We start from the raw sequence: 22,983 nt of genomic DNA, 5'->3' as shown, positions 1-22,983 counted from the left end.
AATAGTGCTATGATTCACCCCTGAGCCAGGTCAGGTGAGGACCCAGTGCCGGACATTTCTTGTTATGGAGATTCTAAATTTACCCTGGCCTGACATCATGCACATCATTCCCCCAATCACAAGACGCACTTGAAGACTGGTCAGCGGTATTAGTATGTGTGTGTTTGTAACAGTAATGGCAAGCACAGACATAGGTTATAAATCGCACAGGCGCATAACGTGCGTTTGTATGCGTGCAGACAGTGATCTGTTATTGTTTAGTCTTGCTGCTAGGAAACAGAGTAACACGGTGGGGTAATTGTGGCAATGAACACATCAGTCACTCACCAAGGCCACGTCGGAAGGAAAGCAAGGTCACCGCTGACGACACTAAACGGGTGGGGGTAGGGGGTCCCACCACACCATTGCACTCTTCTCCTTGTACTTCTGACCCTGTTGCAGCTCCCTCGTGACAGCAGTCAGCCATGGCTTAGTGCACGTTTCCCATTGACTCTGAACAATTGCGGTTGCAACTGTCCGCAGAGCTTTCTTCTCGATTGCTTCCCGTCTTTGTTGGTGTGCTTCCGCTCTAAAGTTATGAATGGACACAGGGGCCTTGGCAGCTCAGACACGTTTATGGTACAGACAGGTGTCTCGTGGAGGTCAACATGGACAAAAAGAGGACAACTTTAGATGGTAGCAGTGTTGCTACATCTCCTGCTGTGACACAACTTTGACAATCACCTAATAATACTGTTATTGTAAATGTTGTTTTAACTTGTAGCCTTTTTAATAGCATTATTGTTATTATCTTATTGTGTTACCAACGTGGTGATATTTATGCATTTGTAGCTTTTAAAAAACATGAAATTATAATCACACTATCATTGTTTCTGTCATTATCAGTATTCATCTTCACTGTAATGTTATAACAAAGTTGAAATCTGTAGTTTTCTGCTACATGTCACCCTTTGAAGTTTGTAGTGTAATTATAAAGTTACTCAGCTGCAGCAGAGGTGGTAATATATCCAGCGTCATGGTTATTGGCATTATTTTTGTTCAAGTCTCTGCATGTAGGCAGCACATTGGCTTAGTGGTTAGCACGGTTGCCTCACAGCGAGAAGGTTCCAGATTTGCTTCCAACTTGGTCCTTTCTGTGTGTCATTTACATGTTCTGGCCATGCTTGCATGGGTTCTCTGGAGGTGCTCTGGCATCCTCTCCCACTTACAAAGACATGCATGCTGGGTAAATAGGTGACACTCAGTTGACCATAAGGTGCCTTGACACTTGCATGAACTTGATCCCTGCACTACCGCGCAATTCGTCGTGCCAGTGCAACCCACTTTGTCCCGCTTGATGCCACGCTATAGGGATGTGAATCTTACAACAACTCACGATTCAATTTGATTCCAATTCTTGGGGTGACGATTCGATTCAGAATCGATTTTCGATTGAAAGAGCTCTGAGAAATAGTTATATTACTTAAAAAATGTTTATGTTTAAGAAAATGCAGCTTTACAAGGTTAATCAAGTGATTCTAAAGATGTAAATTTACTTATCTGCTTTGCTCGTTCAGAGTTGACTGGCAGTTTAGCGAAGTGATGGTGTGTGCGCTGGTCAGTAGTCGGCAGAGACCGCTGCTCCGCTTCTTTTAGCTGATGACACATTTTCTCTCAGAATTTGGCTTATGAAACCATTCTCTCATCACTCCCAGAATCACAGAGAAATTATCTACAGCTACAGGCTGGCACGTGCACGCTGTGCGGCGATGAACACATTTGGTATTTTGACTCAAAGGTAATTATTTATGATATTTATATTGTAATAGTTTGGTAAAACAGTTGCATTTTCATTCCTTCTTATGAGTTAGTGTAGCTATCAAAATGGTTTATTATAGATGTAACATCTTGTCATATTCATTCAGATGCCCTGCACACAGTGAAATGCATTAACATGCAGTGTTTTCAAAAAGGTTGCACAACGTTCATGATTAGTTCATAAAATGTGCCAGAAGTTTTTAACATTTTAAAATTTTCTTTGTACACTGGCACACAGGTGCACACAGATAACGTGACAGATAAAGTTTGCTCACTTGCACGGAATCTTGCAAATCAAATTTATGCAAGTGTCAAGGTACCTATAGCTGTGAGTGAGACAGTTTAGGTTAGACTGTCAGCCTGTGCAGGGTGTACCCTGCCTCTTGCTTAGTGTCCACTGGGACATCTGGCTGTGGGAAATGGATGGTAACTTTTGAGTTGTGGGAATGGACCAATTGTCTGCCTGAGTGGTTGCCATGTAGGACCCATGGCGCTTCAGTCATGTGGTGGAAGCAGCAAAGTGTGAGACCAGCATGTGCACCCAGATGTGACTTTTTGAACAATATTTAATGGTTTCTGATCTACAACAGGCCAAAGCTTTTCTGCAGGAAACAGACGCTCGTTGCCAGAGATTATTACAGAACATATTCCATAATAAGATTCCTGCCAGTCCAATTTCACTCACAAACTTGCTTGTAATCTTGTAAACAGAATCCGATCAGATGTTGTGTATAAGTCCTACAAGTATGTTGCCTTTGCTTTGCATAAGCATTGGCAACGAGTTCTTTTAATAGCTCAATCAATATGCAGAGTGCTATTCTATGAGCATAAATCCAGAATGCATTCAGACATTCCGACACACTCGCACCGAGTCTTTTCCTTTGAGCTGACTTAACTGCTCTGGCACTTCATGTTGTGGAGTTGAACCCTGCGAACCCTCACTGTTCAGCTACTGGAGCCATTCCCATGGAATCCCAGACATTTCAAGCATTTGTTAAAGCTGGGCCGACAGCCGTTTCTTCACCGCTGTGTATGCTCACACTCAGTGTAACACTTCTATTTACAGCAGATTACTGATTCTTTATACATTATTAATCCACAAGTGTTGTGCAGCTTTTATCCCAGAGGTATTAGCTGTTCATTTTGTGCTAAAGAGGAGTTTTTTGGGGGGGATTTGGTAAGATATTTTTAGGTGTCATCTTCTGACTGTACTGATTATGCATTCTGTGCTTTGTTTTGTGTGTGTGTGTGTGTGTGTGTGTGTGGTGTGTGTGTGTGTGTGTGTGTGTGTGTGTGTGTGTGTGTGTGTGTGTGTGTGTGTGTGTGTGTGTGTGTGTGTGTGTGTGTGTGTGTGTGTGTGTGTGTGTGTGTGTTAGCTTATTCCAAACCACAGTTTTGGGGAAAATGTCACCTCTGTAAAATGTATTATATAATACATCTCACTGTAAAATGCATCTGTTGCAATTCTTGATATTTTATGCTCTTTGTACTTGATTCAGCAAATGAAAGAATATAAGAAATTTCATGACTTAATTGTAATTTTCTAAAAGAGTGCAAAATACATTTAGTTGATTTTGCCACTTAGAAGTAATTATTATGATTATATTCAAAAGAATGTCTCAAAGATTTGCATTACTGTTTGTAACTGAAGTACCAGAAAAACAAGGTAGCTTTGAAAGTAGAGATTAGCAGATATTTGCATTCATTTATTTATTTTGAAAGCAGTTACTTTCAAGATATATATATTTTTTCTTTTTCATCTTTTATTCCATTTTTATGCATTGCATGCACAACCAATAAATACTGTGGCTGGTATTGTTGAAGTTGAGATTTCTGTAATTGGCACTTTGTCTCATCATCTTGTCTCATCGCATCATGTTTACATCACAAATCTTGTTCAGTTTCCATAGCTTCTTTTTTTAATAAATTCCCCACAAACTGGTGTTGTATTCTGAAATTGTGAAGATGTCTGCTGCCCGACTAACAAGATAGCAACCGCGAGGAGAAACATGATGCCCGCTCTGTGTGCTCAAATATGAGATAAAATACTAATGAGAACAGAAAAGTAAAATTGTAAAAAAAAAAAAACGATAGAGCATGTGGCTGGGAATGATGCCACAACATTTTGTTGGTACTGCAAATTAGTGATGGCTAACTCTAAACACTGCTCTGAAATGTTTCAAAAACAGTTTTGAATATTGTTCCACAGTCCGTGTCAAAAGAAAAACATCAGGAGCTGTGCTAAATGGAGTCTCAATACATGACAAGCTGATTCAGAACAAATGCTTTGAAATGTTCCAGTGGAATTGGTAAATGGACTGTATTTATATAACACCTTTATGGTCACCGCGCTTTCAGTGATACCTCACGTTCACCCATTCACACACACTTCCTGATTGTGCTATACTGAGTTAAGATCCAAATTGAGAAAACAGAAGACTTAGCTTGGTCTTTAGCGAATACTCCAATGTTGCTGGCACTGTAATTATTTTCCTCTTATTGGACCAGTTCAAAATACTATTAGTGTTAATTAAAATTTTAGAATAAACACAGGGTAATGAAACATTGTCGTAATTACTTAAATGTTTTCAAGTCATAATAGATCAGAAATTAAGATAATTTCACCCCTGATTGGTGCGTTGGAAGGAAATGAAGTCGAGGTTGCAGTTTGCGTCATTTGCTTGTCAACCAGGGAGTGTAATTACCCATCAGTGAGTGCACAATGTTGATCATTTCTATTCCAGTCACGGACAAAATGAATATCCTGCCTTCAGATTACACAGGCAGCAGGGTGACATTAAAAACAAAAAGTGCTCTTCCATGTTGTTTGTGTGTTTTTCTTCCATCAGTGGAGGCTGGGACAGCTAATGAAATTGTTTACAGGTCCTGTTGCTCCTTCGGTCATTTAAGCCGAGCCCTGCTGTTGCTGAGTCAGACATCAGATGAGTAGAAAATAAGACAAATAAACCTAGCTGTTGTTTTCAGTAAAGTCACTTTTAAGCAACAATTTTCACCTTCTTTTCCTCTTTACACAATGTTGTTTCGATGATTATATACAAATATCTTTGTCTTTGAATGAGGTCATTTCCAGCTGACTGATGAGACTCAACCAGTGCATTAAAAATTAAGTGATAGTGCTGAGATTAGATGAATGTTTGCTCCCACTCACCTTTCTCCTACCCTTTTGTTGCCCATGTTCATCTCTTAATAAGTGCTTGAGTTATGGGTCTATAGATCATCAGCTTTCAAGGTATTTCAGCATCTTCATTCAAAGCAGCAAAGCACATCATCTCAGACTCTTCTGTGGTTCTGAAAGTAATCATTAAAGCTGCGTTTACATATAACGACGGCAAGTCACGAATGCCACGAAGTATACATTCTAGGCCGCTGATCATGAATGTGATGATTTGAGGCAGAGGCGTCAAGTATCCTCAGGAACTGCTGCAACCTGTTACCACGCCTTACGATTAATGGCACGTGTTACTGGAGAATTATCAGGAACCATTACGCATGGTCAAGAATAATGTTCCGCGCTGTTGTGAATGAGGCGAATTGTCTCCACCCACACACCCATATTCATCCAGCCGTCAGTTTCTGAACAATTCAGATCGCTCCAGTTTGCTCCTCAAAATCCACACCAGAAGAACTTTGTGACTGCATGCTTAGTTGGGCTCTGTGCCCTGGAGTGGCGCAGAGAGGAGGAGGAGACTGAGAGAGCCAGATGTGTGGTTCCACCTGGCTCTCGTCTCGTGCGTTTTCCCAAACATCAGACACAGCAGCAGGTGGAACACCTGCAGGACTGCACTGAGGAGCATTGGAATGAGATTTTTAGTCGACTTGGCATCACTGTCCTTCTTCAGCATACTGCAGCAACGAAGCTGAATGCGGTGCAGCAGAGTTTAATTGTGCGCACGCCAGAGAAGAATGCTGTCACGCTCTATTAAGGATCACCACTAACCAGGACGGATCAACACGCTCAATTGTGACCTCCTCGACATGAGGCGAAATGAGGGTGGTGTGTGACATTCGTGGAAGATTTTTTGACAGCCAAAAACATGCTCCACGAAAATCATGAATATCACTCACCAACACGCACTATTAAGAAACCTATTCAGATGCATTAAGTCACGTTAAGAATGTCAGGAATGTGCCGAGAATGACCCAAATATGACATTCGTAACACGTCTTGCCTATGTGTCAACGCACCATAACAGAAATTTACATAATAAATTACTGTTATGATGAGTGTTTATATATATATATATATATATATATATATATATATATATATATATATATATATATATAAAATAAAATAACACTGTTATTTTTTTGGTAGAATGGCCTAAGCAGTGGGTCTCCCCTTTGAGTCTGGTCTGCTTGAGGTTTCTTCCTCAGTATCATCAGAGGGAGTTTTTACCACTGTCGCCAGTGTGCCTGCTCTAGGGGTTGGTAAGGTTAGACCAGGGGTGGGCAATCATGTGCCATGAAGGGCCGAAGCACTGCAGGTTTTCCTTGCTACCAATCACCTCAGCAGGTGATTTCATTAATGTTCAGGTGTTTCAACAGGTGATTTCATTGACAACCAGGTGTTTATGTTCAAGGGAGAAGCTCATCAGCAACCCACCTGCTGAGGTGATTGGTTGCAAGGAAAACATGCAGTGTCTCGGCCCTCGTTGCCCACCCCTGGGTTAGACCTTACTAGTGTAAAATGCCTTGAGGCAGCTTTGTTGTGATTTGGCGCTATATAAACTAAATAAATTGAAATGGAATTGAATTGGATGAGGGTGCTTAAATATCTACATATAGATCTAGACTAGTGCCCACTGATGACATTATCACAGGTGAGATGCAAAAGCAATGAGAAAAACCTTGTGAAAACTCATTTTTTGTGTGTTACAGTGTGTTTGGGTCAAGAAATTAATTTAATTTAGGGTTGCGTTAATTTAATTTAGGGTGGGCGTTCAAGCAACTTTCATTTAAAAAAAAAAAAGAAAAAGAAATGTTGTCATTAGAGATGCACTGATCCCGATACCAGTATCAGTATCGGCACGATCCCGTATTCATTTAAGCCCCGGTCACAACCCACCGTGCGTTTTTTTTTTTTTCGCCGTACGTTTTCTGCGGATGCCACGGCCACTACGTTTTTGTGAAAACGTATGGAGGCATTAGCAAGAGGAGGGAGGGAGTACGTTCAACGCATGTCTCTAGGAGTGTAACAATAAAGAGAGTTGACAATAAAGCAGTGTGTGTGTGTGTGTGTGTGTGTGTGTGTGTGTGTGTGTGTGTGTGTGTGTGTGTGTGTGTGTGTGTGTGTGTGTGTGTGTGTGTGTGTGTGTGTGTGTGTGTGTGTGTGGGGTCGCTTTTCTTTTTTATGAGCAGGACCGGAGCGGCAGGTGTTTTTCGGCGTTGGCGATGCATGAGCATGTCCAGCCTGCAGCGGTCAGTTGTACAAGTGTTTACTTGCCTCGAAAAGTTACAGCTAGCTAACAGACTGAAGCTGTGGAGTGTGTGTTGCTGACGTTTGGAAATAAAGTCCAAGTTCAAGTGAGAAGCTGCGTTGTGCATGCCGGTCTGTCGGCCTCCATAGTATGTGGTGAGTGCCGTAATCCGTAATGCCTACGTACGGATTTGGTTAGTTCAATAGTAATTGAATGAAAATGTGCTGCTTTGAATCTGTACTGAGGCAGTACTCACAACGTGCGTCATCTGTACTGCTGGTGAATCCGCAGCCTGACCGCAGCGAAGGTTCTGCATGCACTAAAACCTCTACGGCGTGTCTGCGTGTGTCTGCATGCTCCTAAATTCGTACTGAGGCAGTACTTATGACGTACGGATCTCCAAATTTAGCCCACGTTTTTTGCAAGTAGACTGCACGCACGTGCAAGTACGGCGGGTTGTGACCATGGCTTTACTCGTACTTGTAATCATAAAATGTCTCTGATACTACGTCACCTGTTACCCCTTCACAGCAGTGTGATGTCAGCCTCTCAGTGGGGGATTTTCACGCGCACACTCCGTAATTTCTGGACTATAAGCCGCTACTTTTTTCATACGTTTTGAACATCGCGGCTTAAACAATGATGCAGCTAATTTATGGATTTTTACAGGCTTTCATGTAATTTACTCTTAAGTCGAAATATGTCCGTCAATGCTGTCCATTGATTGGCTGAAAGCTGCAGTCCATCATGCAGAGTAAAGTCACACACAGAATAAATAATAAAGTCTTAACTGTTTCAATGGAAAAATAATCCACACAAAGCCTCCTGAGTTTGGAAGACAACATCTGAAAATACTTTAATTCCTTGTGTGCCTGAAAAAAACGTTCCTCCATGACTTCGGCACTTTGTGACAGTTCCTTCATCAGAACTCAGATCAGGGTTTCAGCAGTGGAGATTGTCCATCAGGTTGGTGTGTTTCAGCCCTTGGTGTGGGTGTTCAGGCTGATGGGAGACCGGCTCGGTCTGCTACAGGTGTAATCTGTTTGTGGAATGTCTGCGGCACTACGTTCGGACCTTTGGCTCGCCTCACGAGCTGCAATTTGCACCAGAAGTTGAGTCACTGCGCACCTCATTCATTAATGCCTCAGTTACTGCAAGCAATGTGTTATTCTGTCTGAACGTGAGGAAATTATCCCATGATCCACAAAGAAAAAATAAAATGTTAAAATTACTCAGTTTTGCCTCCATGTGTTGTGGAGATGCTGCACAACTCCGAGTGCAAGTGTGCACATGCCGCGCCCCTCCAAATATTACATATGGATCTGCTGTGGCAACTCCGAGTGAGGACAAGGAAGCATCGGAAGGGACTTACTTTACCACATTAGATCCATATCGGATCTGCGTGTTGATTTGGTTCAGGTTTAACACTGGACATCCTTCCTGGCGCAACTCCACATTTCATGGAGAATGGGCGCTGGTGGATTTGAACCAGGAGCCTTCTGCTTTGGAAGCACTAACCGCTGGGCCTCCATGCTGTCCTAATTTGTAAATGATACATTTAGGGCAGGGGTCACCAAACCCTTTTCCTGGAGAGCACATGCTCTGCATGTTTTCCACGTCTACCTACTCAAGTCATATTTGATTTTTTTTTTTTTTTTAAGTCATGTTTTCCAGCTTTTGATTGGCAGAGCACACCTGATAATGCGTGAATAATAATGTAGTTTTTCAGTTGCCTGTCTTAAAAATGAGGACATTGCACCTGCTCCTGATGGGAGATTCACACATGCTACATTCTGTCTGTGTCACATTATCGGACAAGTTTTATTGGTGCAAATTTTAATATGTGTAGATCCCGAAAATCTTTAGGTTTTTATCAGCCGACATGATATTGTCCTGTTGGAATCATGCATCTCTAAGGTCTATACATTTTAGGCTCATTTTTTTGTTGTTGAGCATATCTAGACCTAATTATCATGTTAACATTTTCAGCTCAAACCCAAATACTTTCAGTGTTGAGCAAAAACAAATGAATAGAAAAAGCACTGTGCCAGAGAACTCTTGTAAACACATTAAAGAGTACAGAAAAAGAAGAGTGGATGCAAACATGTAGTTTCAGTACCTTTTTTAAAAGGATGTATTTAGTCAAATGTCAACAGACCTAAGTCCAACTGCCAACCCAGCATTTGCCTCTACAAAACCTCATTGATTTATTGTTGACTGATTTTACTTTGACTAAATGGAAGATAAGTAAATGAGGTGCTGACAATACCAAACCAACGCTGAGCACTGCTTATTGATCAGGACCGAACTGAGGACTGGCTGTGGTTCTTCACGTTCACACTGTACCATGTTTGCAGCATGGCCTACTACTATAATATAGGACCTTTTGTTGGTATTCACAGATTTGCATGTTGTGAGAAAAGAATGGCAAACTCTCCCCCACCCCAAACAGGTTCCTCCTACTTTCTGTGAGAGATCAAAGATGGCTTGGGGTGGCCCCACTCTCAAAGGTTCTCAGGGTCTCGACCTTGAAAACATTTCTGACAAACACACAAGAAGTGCATTGGTGCGGGCGCTGAGTCTCATATAAAGCATGATATGAGAGAGATGAATATTGAGACAATTATCTCCTTTAAATCTATTTTTCTTTAAAAAAAAAAATTATCAGAATTTTTATGCATTTGAAGAATGAATTGTTTTATTTTTTATTTATTATTATGCAAACTTTTTATACTTTCACTGTCTGCTAATTTTAACTATCGTTTTATTTTATTTTAGATACTAACCCGTACTAAACGTATATGTATATCCACTTCCTAAAACCTTAAAAAATTACATCTTGAATCAAAAGCAAAATATATGCTTCTTTTTTTTATTAGAAAAACATGATTTATAACAAATTGAAATTAGGTTAACTTTGCTGATGGCCAAAAATGTGCCTCGATTCTTATATTGAACTGCTACTTCTTTATTATCAAATCTAAAATCCCCAAAACCTGATGTGATGAGAGATGAAACAAAACCACAATACACCACTGCGGGATTGTTTCAGCACCATGCATTTTTGTAATTAAGGGCTTCTGAATGAAACACATTTTGCTGGAGGTCTATTTTTCTTTTGCCAAAGATTTGTTTGCATGATAACGGTGGTGAAATATGATAGCAGCTCTGCACAGCTTCCTTCATTTCAGTTCCACTTTTTTTATTACATGCAGTTAGCAGTCTCTTTCTTTATTTTCATTTTTTTCTTTCCATTTTTCCATTCCCCATGCTTTCCATTGCGGCTGTGTGACTGGTGCAGCGACACAAAGGGTTAAAGTGTTTGCCTGTCTTCCTTGGAGATGGGAGAGGCCATTTGAATGGCTAGCTTCATCAGCTAGCCAACGCATTGGCTCAGGCTGAGGGTGGATCTGCTGCTGGGTCTGAGCTCTGACATGGAGCCTGTTTGCTGGATCGGGACTCAGCCGGAGCACACAGCAAACCTTTGGCTACGATACGCGTGTGTATGTGTGTTTGCATGTACTTGCACTCTTCCATGTTGTTTGACAGGCGCTTTGGGAATGAATGGAAAACATAATCAGAGTGATGTGTTAATTTCCAGCGTGGAAACTCTTTGATACTGATACAGTATCAGTCATACTGTTTGTAAATTCCGCTGGAAAAGACAGTTTGCATTTTACAGACTGACAATGAAAGTTCAGCCAAAAAGATTTCAACGTGCTCTCCATTATAAAACAACAAAAATGCAGCAAACAAATGATAATGGTTTAAACACAAGAATAAATTAACATCAAACAAAATCCCACATACCAACAGCTATAATTAAATTGCAGTAAAGCCATAAACTAATTATAAGGAAAAGAGCATTTATTTGATTTTTACCATACCTTCAGTAATTTCCCTTTTTAAAACACTTGCATGTAGTATAATGCCCATATGTTGTATATCAAAGTGTTTAGAACAGTCACAAATTTCTGAATGTAACTCATACATACAGTAGTGTTCAGAATAATAGTAGTGCTATGTGACTAAAAAGATTAATCCAGGTTTTGAGTATATTTCTTATTGTTACATGGGAAACAAGGTACCGGTAGATTCAGTAGATTCTCACAAATCCAACAAGACCAAACATTCATGATATGCACACTCTTAAAGCTATGAAATTGGGCTATTAGTAAAAAAAAAAAAAAGTAGAAAAGGGGGTGTTCACAATAATAGTAGCATCTGCTGTTGACGCTACAAACTCAAAACTGTTATGTTCAAACTGCTTTTTTAGCAATCCTGTGAATCACTAAACTAGTATTTAGTTGCATAACCACACTTTTTCATGATTTCTTCACATCTGCGAGGCATTAATTTTGTTGGTTTGGAACCAAGATTTTGCTCGTTTACTAGTGTGCGTGGGGTCATTGTCTTTTTGAAACACCCAATTTCAAGGGCATGTCCTCTTCAGCATAAGGCAACATGACCTCTTCAAGTATTTTGACGTATCCAAACTCATCCATGATACCTGGTATGTGATATATAGGCCCAACACCATAGTAGGAGAAACATGCCCATATCATGATGCTTGCACCACCATGCTTTACTGTCTTCACTGTGTAATGTGGCTTGAATTCAGAGTTTGGGGGTCGTCTCTCAAACTGTCTGCGGCCCTTGGACCCAAAAAGAACAATTTTACTCTCATCAGTCCACAAAATATTCCTCAATTTCTCTTTAGGCCAGTTGATGTGTTCTTTGGCAAACCTCTTCTGCACGTCCTTTATTTAACAGAGGGACTTTGCAGGGGATTCTTGCAAATAAATTAGCTTCACACAGGCGTCTTCTAACTGTCACAGCACTTACAGGTAACTCCAGACTGTCTTTGATCATCATGGAGCTGATCAATGGGTGAGCCTTTGCCATTCTGGTTATTCTTCTATCCAATTTGATGGTTGTTTTCCGTTTTCTTCCACGCGTCTGTTTTTTTTTTTGTTTTGTTTTGTTTTGTTCTTTTTTTTTTTGTCCATTTTAAAGCATTGGACATCATTGTACATGAACAGCCTATAATCTTTTGCACCTGCATATAAGTTTTCCCCTCTCCAATCAACTTTTTCAATCAAACTACGCCGTTCTTCTGAACAATGTCTTGAACGTCCCATTTTCCTCAGGCTTTCAAAGAGAAAAGCATGTTCAACAGGTGCTGGCTTCATCCTTAAATAGGGGACACCTGATTCACACCTGTTTGTTCCACAAAGGCCAGGGAGGTGACCATGAACCCAATGGTCACTCTGTCAGAGCTGCAGCATTCCTCTGAGGAGAGAGTAGAACCTTCCACGACAACCATCTCTGCACCAATCCACCAGTCAGGCCTGTATGGCAGAGTGGCCAGACGGAAGCCGCTCCTTTGTAAAAGGCACATGGCAGCCTGCTTGTAGTTTGCCAAAAAGGCACCTGAAGGACTGTAATGCTGCGTTTACACATAACGACGACAAGTCACGAATGCCACGAAGTATACATTCTTGGCTGCTGATCGAATGTGATGATTTGAGGCAGAGGCGTCAGGTGTCCTCAAGAACTGCTGGAACCTGTTATCACGCGTTATGATTAATGGCACGTGTTGCTGGAGAATTATCAGGAACCATTACGCACAGTCAAGAATAATGTTCCGTGCTGTTGCGCGCTTTTGTCACGTTGTGAATGAGGCAGATTGTCTCCACACACACACCCATATTCATCCATCAGCTGCTGAATGAGACTTTTAGCCAACTTGGCATCACTGTCCTTCAGCATACTGCAGCAATGAAACTGAATGCGGTGCAGCAGGGTTTAATTGTGTGCACGTCAGAGAAGAACGCTGTCACGCTCTATTAAGGATCACCACTAATCAAGATAGATCAACACACTCAGTTGCGACCCCCACGACATGAGGAGAAATAAGGGTGATGCGTGACTTTCGTGGAAGATTTTTTTGACAGCCGAAAACATGCTCCACGAAAATCACAAATATTGCGCACAACACGCTCTATTAAGAAACCTATTCAGATACGTTAAATCATGTTAAGAATGTCAGGAATGTGCCAAGAATGACACAAATCTGACAGTCGTAACGCGTCGTGCCTATCTGTAAATGCAGCATAAGAACATGAGAAACAAAATTCTCTGGTCTGATGAGACAAAAATTGAACTCTTTGGCATGAATGCAAAGTGACATGTTTGGTGGAAACCAGGAACCAGAGGAGCCTCTTCAGCCACATACTGCTCCTTCCCAACTGCAGGGCCATCAGACTGTACAACTCCTCACTTGGGGGGGGGGCTGGATTAATAGTAAGACAGAGGACTGGAAGGAGAGGAACAGTAGTAGCCAGAAAGCCAGTATCAAGCAGTATTTCTGGTATTTATATTTGCAAATTGTTTTTTACTTTCACTTTTGATACTCTGTGTGCTTCTTACCCTGTGTGCTGCTATACAATGCTGCTGGAACTTCAATTTCCCTGAGGGAGTCTTGCTAAGGGATCAGTAAAGTTCTATCTAATCTAATCTCTAATCATCCCTACAGTGAAGCATGGTGGTGGCAGCATCATGCTGTGGGGATGTTTTTCAGCAGCAGGAACTGAGAGACTAGTCAGCATGGAGGGAAAGATGAATGCAGCAATGTACAGAGACATCCTGGATGAAAACCCGCTCCAGAGACTGGGGCGACTGTTCATCTTTCAGCAGGACAATGACCCTCAGTACACAGCCAAGATGTTAAAGGAATGGCTTCAGGACAACTCTGTGAATGTCCTTGATTGACCCAGCCAGAGCCCTGAATCTGATTGAACATCTCCAGAGAGATCTGAAAATTGCTGTGCACCGATACTCCCCATCCAACTTGATGCAGCTTGAGAGGTGCTGCAAAGCGGAATGGGCCAAACTGCCCAAAGATTGGTGCACCAAGCTTGTGGCATCATATTCAAGAAGACATGGTCTCTGATCACTCACTTATTAAGTTTACAGTTTTGCTGCCGTGTTTAGTGGAACAACACCCTTATTTATCACTGCAGCGATGCATCAACTCCTCAACTAAGACTGAACTAGAAGCTAGACTGCCTGATGTCTTAGCCTCACTTTTGACAAATACCCAGTCAGTAGACAGACTTGTGGATAGTTTAAACTCGACATGATTGCACCACCTGTGTTAAAACTGCGCTCCCCCAAATCGCAGTCACCTTGGTTCAGTGATTACCTGCGTGACCTCAAGCATAAAGCAAGTGGTCTAGAATGGAAATGGCATAGTTCAAAATTAGAAGTATTCCACCTTGCGTGGCGTGATGCTATCTTAGACTATAAGCATGCATTATTAGCTACAAAGCGGACCTATTACTCCGACTTGATCAACAAAAACAAGCATAACTCAAAGTTCTTGTTCGACACGGTGGCAACACTTATTCATGGACAACCACCTGTAGCTCGCTCTCCTTTTACAGCACAAAATTTCCTAGATTACTTTGAGAAGAAAATAGATGACATTAGGTTCAACATATCCCAGCGTGCCTTAACCCAGCCACTACACCCTGCTGTTGAGGTGGGCGCCACTACTGAGGTATTACCTAGATTTACAGAATTTGATAGTATCTCTCTAGACATGCTGACGAAACTTGTAACGTCAACAAAAAGCACAACCTGTTTATTTGATCCTATACCAACAAAACTGTTTAAGGACCTGTGGCCCACTCTTGGGCCGATTGTGCTGGAAATTATTAATCTTTCTTTAACTTCTGGATCTGTTCCTAAACGTTTCAAATCTGCAGTGATTAAACCATTACTTAAGAAACCTAATCTTGACCGTAGTGTATTGAAAAACTATCGGCCGATATCAAATCTGTCATTTTGCTCTAAAATTCTGGAAAAAGTGGTGTCACGACAGCTCATAGACTATCTTACTGAGAATAATCTCTTTGAGCCACTGCAGTCTGCTTTTAGAAAATATCATTCCACAGAGACGGCTCTCACTAAAGTGGTGAATGATCTTCTGCTTACATTGGATTCAGACACCACTACGGTTCTGCTGCTGTTAGATCTTAGTGCTGCATTTGATACAGTGGATCATCATATTCTACTTGATAGGCTGGAAAATCATTTTGGGATTACTGGGAGTTCCCTTGCATGGCTGACGTCATACTTGACCAGTCGTTCTCACTGTGTTTTGTACAGTAACACTACCTCTAACCTTAGTGACATGAAATTTGGGGTTCAGGGGTCTGTCTTAGGTCCCCTGCTTTTCTCCCTTTCTATAGCACCCCTTGGGCACATATTACGGCGTTTTGGGATTACCTTTCACTGCTATGCAGATGATACTCAGTTATACATGCCGATAACTGCTGGTAATCTCGTTCACATAAAATCCTTAGAAGATTGCCTTGCAGCAGTGAGAAGTTGGATGTCTAGAAACTTCCTACTTTTAAACTCTGAAAAGACTGAAATGATGGTTCTTGGTCCAGTGAGACATCGGCATCAATTTGACCAGTTAACACTCAGCCTAGGCTCGTGTGTCATACATCACACTGGCAAAGTGAGGAACCTTGGGGTAATTTTTGATCCTTTTTTGTCCTTTGGCCTCCATATTAGAAATATTACTAGGACTGCTTTCTTCCACCCGCGAAATATAGCGAAGATTCGTCCCATCCTGTCTATGGCTGATGCTAAAACCCTGATCCATGCGTTCATCACTTCTAGATTGGACTACTGCAATGTTCTATTTTCTGGTTTACCGCAGTCCAGCATTAGGGCTCTTCAATTGGTTCAGAATGCTGCAGCCAGACTTTTGACACGAAGCAGAAAGTTCGACTACATTACACCCATTTTGGCATCCCTTCACTGGTTTCCTGTCCCAGTGAGATCAGATTTTAAGGTTCTGCTACTAACCTATAAAATTATTCATGGACTGGCACCTCCCTGCCACCTCCGTGTTGATAATCATTTGTAAAATCCAGGCGGCTTTTGGTGGCTTTCAGTTGAGTGAGTATCTGAGAAATTGTTTAACAGCAGGGCATGTTCCAACTTGTCCTTAAGGCTTCCAACGGAGGTGTTTTTCCTGTGGCGTGCGCGCTGCACCGGCTGCGAGCTGACGCGCCAATCCCTCCGCACGTCTTTCATTAAAAAATCTCCTTTAACAGTGGAATGTCCGGATAAACTGCTGATCCCGACTTCTTCTGAAAGTTCTCTGTTCTCTCACGACGTCCTGGGTCAACAGAGGCTTAAATTTGGAGGTTTTCAGCTTGAAACAGGATGACGACGTCGCCTCGGAGCGCTGCGCGACGTCCCGCTCCATGGGAAGTCCTTACAGTGATAGAAACAAATCCAAAATCTCTCATCAGCCGTTAAAATTTTCACCGAAAAACCAGCTTAATTGTCGAATGGTATCCACTCGGATGTGCCTCACAGTTTTGGAAAAAATTTTGATGAAGCACAGCACCAGTCTCTCAGCAACTTCTCAGACAAAGGAATTCCGACGAGGGGGCTGGACCACTCCTCCCACAAGGCGTGCTCACAGGCGAATGATGTCACCGACAGGCGTGAAAAAACTCTTGCATGCCCACGAGGGTTCAAGCTTGGCTGATGTAATCACACGTGATTCAAATCAATATGGTTTTTTTAAAAAAATAATAAGGTCGGATGCTTTTCTAATAGACCTCGTATAATTCTTCCATAAGTGCCAATCACTCATCTATAGTTTTATGTAACTGAGGCATGGATTATTTAAATATTATATATATTTGGTACAACGTCTGCTAGAACTGTATGAAGTAGACATTCTAATGTATCATTTTGCTGCATATAAAACTACGTATAAAAAAAATTCTCGCGTCCACGCCATCTTTTTGCATAGTCCCCTTAGAGTCCCTTAATTCAGAGAGTAACGACATGAGTTGGAAAAAAAAACTGTCATGTGACTCATGGTGGTGTCTTGGGGGCAAAATAGCGTTCACTGTTAATCTGTTTGCATGTAAATCCAGCTATTTTATTTATTATTTAAGTTTTTGTATTTTTTTCCATGTAATAAACACCATGTATATAACGATTTTTGTATAACGGATTTTTCGCTCACATCGTATAAAATGTCCTGTCCGATCGCAATGTATTTCCATTAAATCCCCTCACATGTGGGACTGGAGTCATTTCTGTGATTAAGAGTCCGACCGTTTATTTTTTTCACACTGTGCTCAGACTCCGAGCCGCAGCCTGACGTGCATTACATTTCGGGATCCCATATGTTTGGCAGAAAAGTCCACAAATTTACAGCACAGAGTTGGAAAAAGAGGAAATTGTACAGCATACCTTTGATTTGGAGGTGATGATTGTAGAAAGAAAAGCTTGTTGAGGGACAAATTAGTTCAGAATAAAGCATAATCCAGAGACAGAGAACTTTAAAACTGTCACGCACGTCACTGTATGACACAGAGTTACAGAGCAGCAGAAGCATAAATCAGGATTTAAATTAATTAAATAAATCATCATAAATTGTAAATTTATGTACATTTGATAGCTTAACTATTTTTTATACTTATTGTGATAGTACCTGCACCTGAATGTGTTGCTGTATGTTGTTAACTGATTAAAAAAAAATGTTGAAAACAGAAAAGGTTCATTCAGTAGTTCAGCACAGTTGGTCCCAAAATGGCGCCATGTTCTAAGTTGACGCCACCCTCTCAATAAAGGGACCCTAGGGCCCCCCCCCCCAATATCCCCTTGAGTAGCAAGTTGCTGATGTTTGGATTCTATCTACTTGTTGATGAATGACATATGTTCCTCCATTGTGCTGGCTAGATATTTGCAGTGTGAGTTGAGGAGGGATTTCACTCAGGCTCAGCAAGGTCTGGTTTCTGAACATTTAACTTTAAAGTCATGCCTTGATTTAAATCTCCTTTCTCATCTGTAGAATTGAAATAATGTCTTCAAATGATGAGCTCCTGATTCCGCTTTCTGAGGCTCAGACTCAGTTCTGTATGTTTGCACATTAAAAATGATTTGACGTTGTCTTGAATATCCTCACACACCTGATCTCTTCTCTCGCCCGCAGTGTGCCCTGTGCAGTGTAAACACCGAGCGTGCACCAAGGATGACCAGTGCTGCCATGACCAGTGTCTGGGTGGTTGTCTAAAGCCCAGCTCGGCTAGTCACTGCATAGCGTGCCGCGGCCTCCAGCACCACGCCACCTGTGTGGAGCATTGCCCCGAACACCACTACACCTTCAAAGGCTGGCGCTGCGTCTCTTTTGCATTCTGCCAGGAGCTCCACAACAAATGCAAGCGAGAGAAAGAGCGCAGCAAGAGCGCTGACTGCCACGAGTACGTCATCCATAGTGGTGCCTGCATCCCTGAGTGTCCCTCTGGTTACACAACTGTCAACTCTTCAACGTAGTGCCCACTCATACTGGTCCAATGAGCTCTTAATGGTCTGTGGTCTGGTCTGACGTGTGATCTATGAAGGTGACTTTTTTATTTTCCATGTGGACACAGTCAAATTCTGTCTGTCTCTCTCTCTCTCTCTCTCTCTCTCTCTCTCTCTCTCTCTCTCTCTCTCTCTCATACCCCTGTCACATCACTGCATGTTGCTAAAAGTCAAATTATAAATGCATTTAATGCAGGTAGATATTTGACCACCTCACTCCTTGCTTTGATGGTCTCAGAGCTGTATCAAAGTGATTTCCAAATTCATGGATAGTTGTTTTTATTTTTTGTCAAATCACTGGTGATATTTTGTTGGTATCATTAAAAATATATTTCTGGCCTGGCAAGGGTTCTGTGCTACTATTGGGTTAAAACAGATTTTTCACATTGTTGATGGTATTGTGCAATCTATGGCCTTGTCCTCATAGAAACGGAACTTTCCTTATGTGATTTTTTTCTTTGACGTTTTTAAAGTGTTCCGTGGACATGGCACCGTTACAAGAAATATCTCCATCCACATGCTTTCACAAAAACAGAGAAGACTTGGAGCTTGCACATAACTGGTCTAAAGAGATAAACAGTGTAGCAGCAGAAGCTAGAACTTTACAAAGCAGCACACAGAGTAAATAAATTGTCTTTCAATCTTTGAATTGTTGCATCCTTTGAGCCAGATTCATCATCACAGCCTACCAAAAGCTGTAAGACAGCCTTGTTTTGGAAGACGACAGCTTGGTTAATTCCTGGGTTAAAGCGTTAATTCCTTATCGTTGATCTTACTTGTGTATAAACATCTTTTTTAAAGAAGTCTCTCGGTGTTTGTCTGCTCTGGGCACATTTCTCAGCCTGAGCCAGAGGACGCTGGTGCTTTGTCCCCCCACCAACAAGAAGGAAAAAAAACTTATTTTAAAAACTGAAAGTCCTTTCTGCAATTATTTTGGTAGTCTCACAGTGCTCCATTTAGTATTCATGACCAGTGTTCGCCACAGAATCGAGGCGTGATGCAAGATATAAAATTTACCTCGTTCAAAATGTTAAAATATGGATTTTTAGAATAACGTCTCTTTTGTTTTTGTTTTTTCTCCTGGCAGCGAGTCGTGTCCTGTCTGCAGGAGAAGGGGGAGAGGAGTTCACAAACATATTTTTTAACTTTTCTTTCATGGCCTACTCTGAGTGCCTCTGTGAGTGTTGTCGCTGTGGTTAAACTAAAAACACAGCTGGAGGCCCACAGTGCATATGAACAAACATTAACGCTTTTTTTTTTTCCTCCTCCAAAGTATGCCTAAAATCTTTTTCTGAGGAACGCATGACGTAAACACGCTGATAATACCTTTTTACTTCTCTATCAGGTCGTGCTTTCCACATAAATACACAAATTCTTGATTGTTCCTGCTCAGACTGCAAACCAGGGGCGCATCCAGATGGAAAGATGGTGTTGTTGGGGGGACGTGTCCTCCACAGCACCCCTTGTTTAAAGGTCCACTTTTGAAGACATTTGTCATACTACTACTACTACTACTGCTACTACTACTACTACTACTACTACCACTACTACAACTACTTATTATTGTTATTTTATTTTAACAACTAAAATTGTTAAGTCAGTATTTCTCTGGGCCTAGGTTTTACTATAGTTCTGGACTAAGTATAATTCATAAGCCATATAAAAATAAGTTTACTTAATTTAACTTTTCTGCATAACTAAAGTAGGATGTCAAGCAATATCTTTTTTCGTGTAATGTCTAAGCTTAGGCATTACTGGGTCTGTTTGGGGTTCTCACTTTAAAATCAGGTTTGTTATGATGAGGGAAGCCAAAAATATGAAAATGATGACAGCTCTTGTGGTTAGTAATCTTATCAAACAAACATGTCAGTTGTGATATCAGTTTTGGTTAAAGGTAAGGAAAAGGTGAAAATGTGTAAAAGAAAATGCAATACAGCTCACATTAAGTCGTACAACTAAATTGAGGGCGATCGTGTCAGAGAATAGTCATCAAAAAAACCCTCCAGAATGCATCTCTGGATATTAAAAACCCTAAATTTTCAGGGGGCCTGGGGCAGCCCCAGGTCCCCTGTGGACAAGCGTCCATTTTCACTAATCTTGTTCAGCAGGAGGACAATTTGTTGTTTTCTCAACTTTCTCCACATTGTTTTACCTTAAACTCTAGGACGTGATCGCAAAAGGGTTTCTTTGAAAAGGTAGATGAACAGCTCATGATTTGCCTGTGGAAAAAAAAAAATTCAGTCAGATTTTTATTTATTTATTTATTGCTTTGATACCTAGTACCACCCACCCTTACCAAAAGGTGATGTGATAATGCTGCATATTACTGAATAGTGAGAGAGAAGAATCACTATTACCCCTCTGTCATTGTACTAGAAAAGAGGCAAAAGCCATCCTGAACAATCCCACCATTTTTAAAATATCTGTGGGGTAAATAGCACCATCTGTACTGTACTGTACTATAACACAAAAGCGAAACTTCACCGATTAGTGTGTCAGGTATTTCTTCTTTTGTGTGTCGTGTTGAAGATGATGTCACAACCGTTTCAGGCAGGATCGTTTCAACAAGTTCGGGGTAGTAAGATTGACAGCAGAGAACGAAGCACATGGTACCAAAAGCGGGTGAACTGGTACCATCTGGTGGAAAAGCACCGCTGTAGTACAGTATGTATATGTATGTGCGTAAATTTATTTTGCATATGTATGTAAGAGGCTGCAGTAAAGCTCAACACAATAAATTTCATTAGGAAGGCTTCTGCATTAGTGTTTTGGGGGTTTTTTTTTTGTTTTGTTTTTTATGTGTTCATTCTGTTCATTTTTCTCTCGAGCACTAATTACAATTGATTGTTTCCCATCCGATAATCACTGCTCTGCAGTATACCAGCTGCCGCATGCGAGTACAAACATTTAGGCACAAACAGTTATTTCTGCACTTTCTCTTCATCTGTAATTTGCAATATTGTAGTTGCTGTGAGAACAGGACAGAACATCCAAACACTTCGGCTCCACGTCCTTGCGCCGCGGCTGTTGATTAGTGTCAGCGTGTGTTCAAGGGTAGACACTCAAGAGGCCTTAATCATCTGCCTGAATGGAGCCTGAAAATGCCGCTTGAGCTTTCTGGGCTTGTTGGGTTTTGTTAAAACATGACCGGTTAGTTGAGTGGCCAGCTGGCTAGTCGATAAACCCTCAAAAGAAAGAAAGAGGGAAAGATTCCGGGTGCCTCGGCTCCTCAGGCAGCCTGCTAAAAGAGAGGTCAGTCTAGTAAACAACTGCAGCAGAGTCGGCCAGGCGCTCTGTGACAACATGAAAAAATGCAGCGCTACTGCTGTAGTGTTTGTGTTGTCGTGTGAAGTTAACCTTTATTTGGTGACAGAGAGTTTACAAAGTACCTTCACTCCTTTTTAGCAACAGAGTACTTTTTGTACTGTTGCGCCCAAGAGTTTTCTGGTAGGCCTGTCACAATAACGATTATTTGTTGGGTGATTAATTGTCATAGAAATAATGACTCCTGCACCGTTTCCTGGATTTCCGGGAACTTCAGTGATAGCACACAGGATGAAAAATGATTCCATTTTTAACATCTTCAAGACAGATAAATCTGCCTCACCCTGTCCTCTGCATCTTCTTCTGTCATACCAACGACCCACATGGCCTCCCTCACTATATTTATAAAGTTGACGTTCCTTTTCTCCTTCTGCTTGGCAGATCCATCCTCAGCATCCTTCTCCTGATATAACCCATGTCCCTCCTCTGCACATACACATACCAGTCTCGTCTGTCTCTGTCTCCAAATCATTGCGATCTGCACTGTCCTTCCGATATGTGTGATTCTGAATCCTGACCATCCTTCTCACTCCTAACGAAAGTTGCAGCTTCTTCAGCTCAGCCACCTAAAGCTCTGCCTCCTTTCTATTCTCAGTACCACCACCTCCAGCCTACACAAGTTACCTGGTCTCACTCTCATCCTGTCACACTTCCAGATACCATTCTCTTTAAAATAGCTCCCATATACAAGTATTTATTCCTTCATTCAATTTCTGATGCTTATCTGCATCTAGGACACGGTGGCAAGCGATCAAGCAGCTCATCCCACACTTCTTTATCTTTGGCAAGTTCCTCTAACTCTTTCTGGTGGGTTGGGGGGGTCCTGAGGCATTCCCAGGCCATCTAGGAAATATAATCCCTCCATCTTGTCCTGGGTCTTCCCAGGATGTCTTCCCAGTCAGACATGCCTAGAAGACCTCCCCAGGAGGCATCCTCACCAGATGTCCAAACCACCTTATATTTGCCGTTTGTATGCTTATGCATTTTGGGTCAAGGATAAACACTGCAA

The 22,983-nt window shown here is 41.5% G+C and overlaps 1 protein-coding gene across 2 annotated transcripts in view; it reads left to right on the top strand.

Moving 5' to 3' along the window:
• The window catches only part of insra (insulin receptor a), a 105,359-nt gene that overhangs the window by 48,355 nt on the left and 34,021 nt on the right, over window positions 1-22,983 (top strand). The window contains exons 1-3 of one of the 2 annotated variants that reach the window (XM_034182385.1): window positions 4,363-4,367; window positions 15,629-15,634; window positions 18,280-18,616. In XM_034182385.1, coding sequence (XP_034038276.1) covers window position 15,634; window positions 18,280-18,616 — 338 coding nt within the window. In that variant the 5' untranslated portion in view covers window positions 4,363-4,367; window positions 15,629-15,633. Of the gene's footprint in view, window positions 1-4,362; window positions 4,368-15,628; window positions 15,635-18,279; window positions 18,617-22,983 lie in introns of those variants that run through there. The other variant, XM_034182384.1, reaches the window with a different exon arrangement.

The sequence above is a fragment of the Thalassophryne amazonica genome, chromosome 12 (assembly GCF_902500255.1).
Source record: "Thalassophryne amazonica chromosome 12, fThaAma1.1, whole genome shotgun sequence".
NCBI lineage: Eukaryota > Metazoa > Chordata > Actinopteri > Batrachoidiformes > Batrachoididae > Thalassophryne > Thalassophryne amazonica.
The sequence above is the reverse complement of the archived record's forward strand: the minus strand, read 5'-3'. Positions and strand labels throughout refer to the sequence as shown.